Source organism: Octopus bimaculoides, chromosome 11 (genome assembly GCF_001194135.2).
Source record: "Octopus bimaculoides isolate UCB-OBI-ISO-001 chromosome 11, ASM119413v2, whole genome shotgun sequence".
NCBI lineage: Eukaryota > Metazoa > Mollusca > Cephalopoda > Octopoda > Octopodidae > Octopus > Octopus bimaculoides.
This window is the reverse complement of record NC_068991.1, coordinates 16,591,026-16,594,392: the sequence shown is the minus strand read 5'-3', so window position 1 is coordinate 16,594,392 and position 3,367 is coordinate 16,591,026. Positions and strand designations below refer to the sequence as shown.

The 3,367-nt window shown below is 35.5% G+C and overlaps 1 protein-coding gene across 1 annotated transcript in view; it reads left to right on the top strand.

Moving 5' to 3' along the window:
- Positions 1–3,367, top strand: part of LOC106882721 (serine/threonine-protein kinase D1) — a 64,140-nt gene that overhangs the window by 9,216 nt on the left and 51,557 nt on the right. Inside the window, exon 3 of the mRNA XM_014933490.2 lies at positions 758–983. Within this exon, the coding sequence (XP_014788976.1) occupies positions 758–983 (226 nt within the window). The remainder of the gene's footprint in view (positions 1–757; positions 984–3,367) is intronic.

Sequence of the window (3,367 nt, the reverse complement as noted above, 5' to 3'; positions counted from 1 at the left end):
CCAGCATTTCGTCTGCCATTACGTTCTGAGTTCAAATTCCACAGAGATTAGCTTTGCCTTTCATTCTTTTGGGGGTCAATAAATTAAGCATCAGCTGTGTACTGGGGTCGATCTAATTGACTGGCTCCCTCCCACAAAATTTTGGGCCTTGTGCCTAGAGTAGAAAAGAATCATTAGCATGCAGGGTAAAATACTTAGTGGCATTTCATCCATCTTTACATTTATATATATTCTTCTTCTAGCACATTAACAGTCCACCTAGTGGTCTCCTTTATATATACATATACAATAATCTTTTGAGATCTCAAGATATTTTTTCTGAATCTCCTTGATTCTTTTAATGTGCTTGTTCCCTGGTATTAAATTGATATTAATTAATATCCAATTTTTTACCCTAATGTTTTAATTTATATATATATATATATATATATATATACTGAAAGAAGCCTGTGAGTAGATTTGGTAGACATAAACTGAAAGAATAAGTACCAGGCTTATAAAAAGTGATTACTGGGGTTGATATATTCGAGTAAAAATTATTCAAGGCATTGCCCCAGCATGGCCACAGTCTAATGACTGAAACAAGTAAAAGATAAAAGATAAAACTACACTCACACATATCTAAATTGTATATAATAAATGCACACATACACATACACATGCATGTGCACATACACTCAGTTTTACAGGGTTCTACTTCTAATATTGTTTTAATGTTTCTCTTTTTTTTCTTTTTCATTTTTCTCTATAAAACCAGTCTTTAATTGTCCCAACCGTGGGTCCACCCCTGTCACCGATCTTCGATGGCCGCAACAACAGGTCAAAATCGTGGAGCGGCCGGCCAATATGGATTGACAAGCAGTATGCAGACAGGATAAAGGTGCCACATACGTTCAATGTGCACAACTACACAAAGCCGACCGTCTGCCAGTACTGCAAGAAACTGCTGAAGGGACTCTTCCGTCAGGGAATGCAGTGCAAAGGTCAGTAGTGATATGTCTGTGTATCATCATCATCATCATCATCAACATGATCATTACTCATTTTTGCTTGGGAAAGGCTGACAGTAACACTAGTACAAACAGGCTTAGTTTTGGCATGATGTTTACATCTGGATGCTCTTCCAAATACCAACTATTTTACTGTGTGGACTGGATACTTTTTATGTGGCACCAGCACTGGCTGAGTCACCAGGTAACGTTCAAGACAAGGAATTTCGAGAGGGGATCTTGTGTTAGAGGATGAAAGGTTAGAGTGTGACAGAGACAGAGAGGTAGAAACATATGCCTTGCTGTAACAGAAGGGGCATTGGAGGAGGTGATCCAGTGTCAGATGAAAGTTAGAGTGTGACAAAGAAATAGAGAGGCAGAAATAAGTGTCTTGCTATAGAGGAGGTACACAGTTACCCAGCAAGAGAGAGAGAGAGAGAGAGCTACTAATAGTTTCATGCATTAATAACATGCCTTGTGTCTCCAAGCAGCCTTTAGGCTTTGAGCACATGGCCTATATATGTATATATATATATATAATAAAGGTTATGAAGGGTAATAGAGATAACCAGACCCTAATGATACAGGTAAGTGCTGTATACCAACTAATTTTGCCCCAGATGTGGTTGTAACATGAATGGGGACTATAACATGGGTCGTGTATTAGCGTGTGTATATATAAAAAAAGAATGAGATAAAGAGACCAATGGCATAAGTAAATTTATATTTTATGTAGAATGTCTTACAGCTGTTTCAGGGAAAATTCAATATATCCCTTCATCGGAGATGGTAATAGTAGAAGATAGAGATTATTACATCTGTATGAGGAGATTTGCAGTAAGAAATGAGAGCGATGCGGAGAAGAAAAAACAAAGAAGAAAAAGTACTTGGAGTATAGTTCCATTCCAATAGTAAATATCCATGTATAGAATCCGTGTGGATAATATGCATATATATATATATATATATATATAATATGCATATGAATAATAAAGGTTCATATCAAATGACAGGTGATGTTACAAAATGGTAGAAGAAAGCTTTCCTCCCATTGGCTAGTTGCAAAGTAAAACAGGTGAAAGCTTTCTTCTCACAAACCATTAGAACTCTTGTTTGAGTCTTGCATAAACACAAGCGTTTGTTCACAGTAAGTCACCGTAAGTCAAGAGCTTTACATGATGAGAATAAGAAAGATCACCTTCAAAGGATAAATGTAATGAGAAAGAAAGGAATGATAAACCCAATCAAATCTTCATTTGCTTTCTTAAACCTTCACAAAAGTGATTTTTTATACCCAAAATATCCGAACTATTAAATAATTTAATGGGGGCAATTCAAAATCTTTCTTCTTGTTCCTCTTGGTATTTAATCTTCTAACAGCATTTCTTTATTACCTTCATCTTTGAGTAGGTGTGGTGTGGGTGTTCCATTGATCTGCAGCTTGGTAGGAATTATTTTTAAGACTTGGTTAATGCCATCAATGTGTTGAGAGATGCAGTGTTGTATAAATGTTACACTTAGCTAATTTCCTTCTGAATTGCCTATCCCACTCACCATTAAAAAAAAAGTTGGTAACATCTCCATCAATTCTAATGCTGCTCGCACTGCCTTTCATACGTTTATGGTTTGTTGGCCATAAACTAAATTTCTAATGGTTGCAGTAGAATTGTGTCAGTGACCAAGTTGCAGTTTTGTAACAAAAATTTCAACACCTCAAGAAATAAATTAAAAGTGAATTTAACAGCTTTTGTGTGTTTTTAGATAGCTAGAAAGGTTGTTCCATGATGTAACTGCTTCAGTTCCAACAGCATGGTCTCCGATTAACTCACTTGCTAGTCAAGTACAACTCTATAAATTTTTTATAGCTTTTTTTTTAAATATTCATTTTCTATTTTCTTGTTTTTTTGTTTTTTTTTGTTTTTGCTTATTGTAACATCCTATGTAAGAAATTTGATAATGGGATTACGTCTATTATTCCTGATGGCAACCATTTAAGGTTTGAAATGAGGGTATGGAGGTGTGAAACACTGAAGGAATACATACATGCATACATTCATACATAGACACACACACATAGATATATACATATATACATACATTACACATACAAACACATACATCTATATGTAATGTAAAATATATATATATGTGTGTGTGTGTGTGTGTATGCATGTGTATGTGTATATATATATATATGTGTGTGTGTGTAGAGAGAGAGAGAGAGAGAGAGATGAGAAGGCATGTGACTACTTGTTAGTACCTGGAGCCTGGTGTAGCCACCTGGTTCACCAGTCCTCAGTCAAATCGTCCAACCCATGCTAGCATGGAAAGTGGATGTTAAACGACGATTATGATTATATATATATATATATATATAT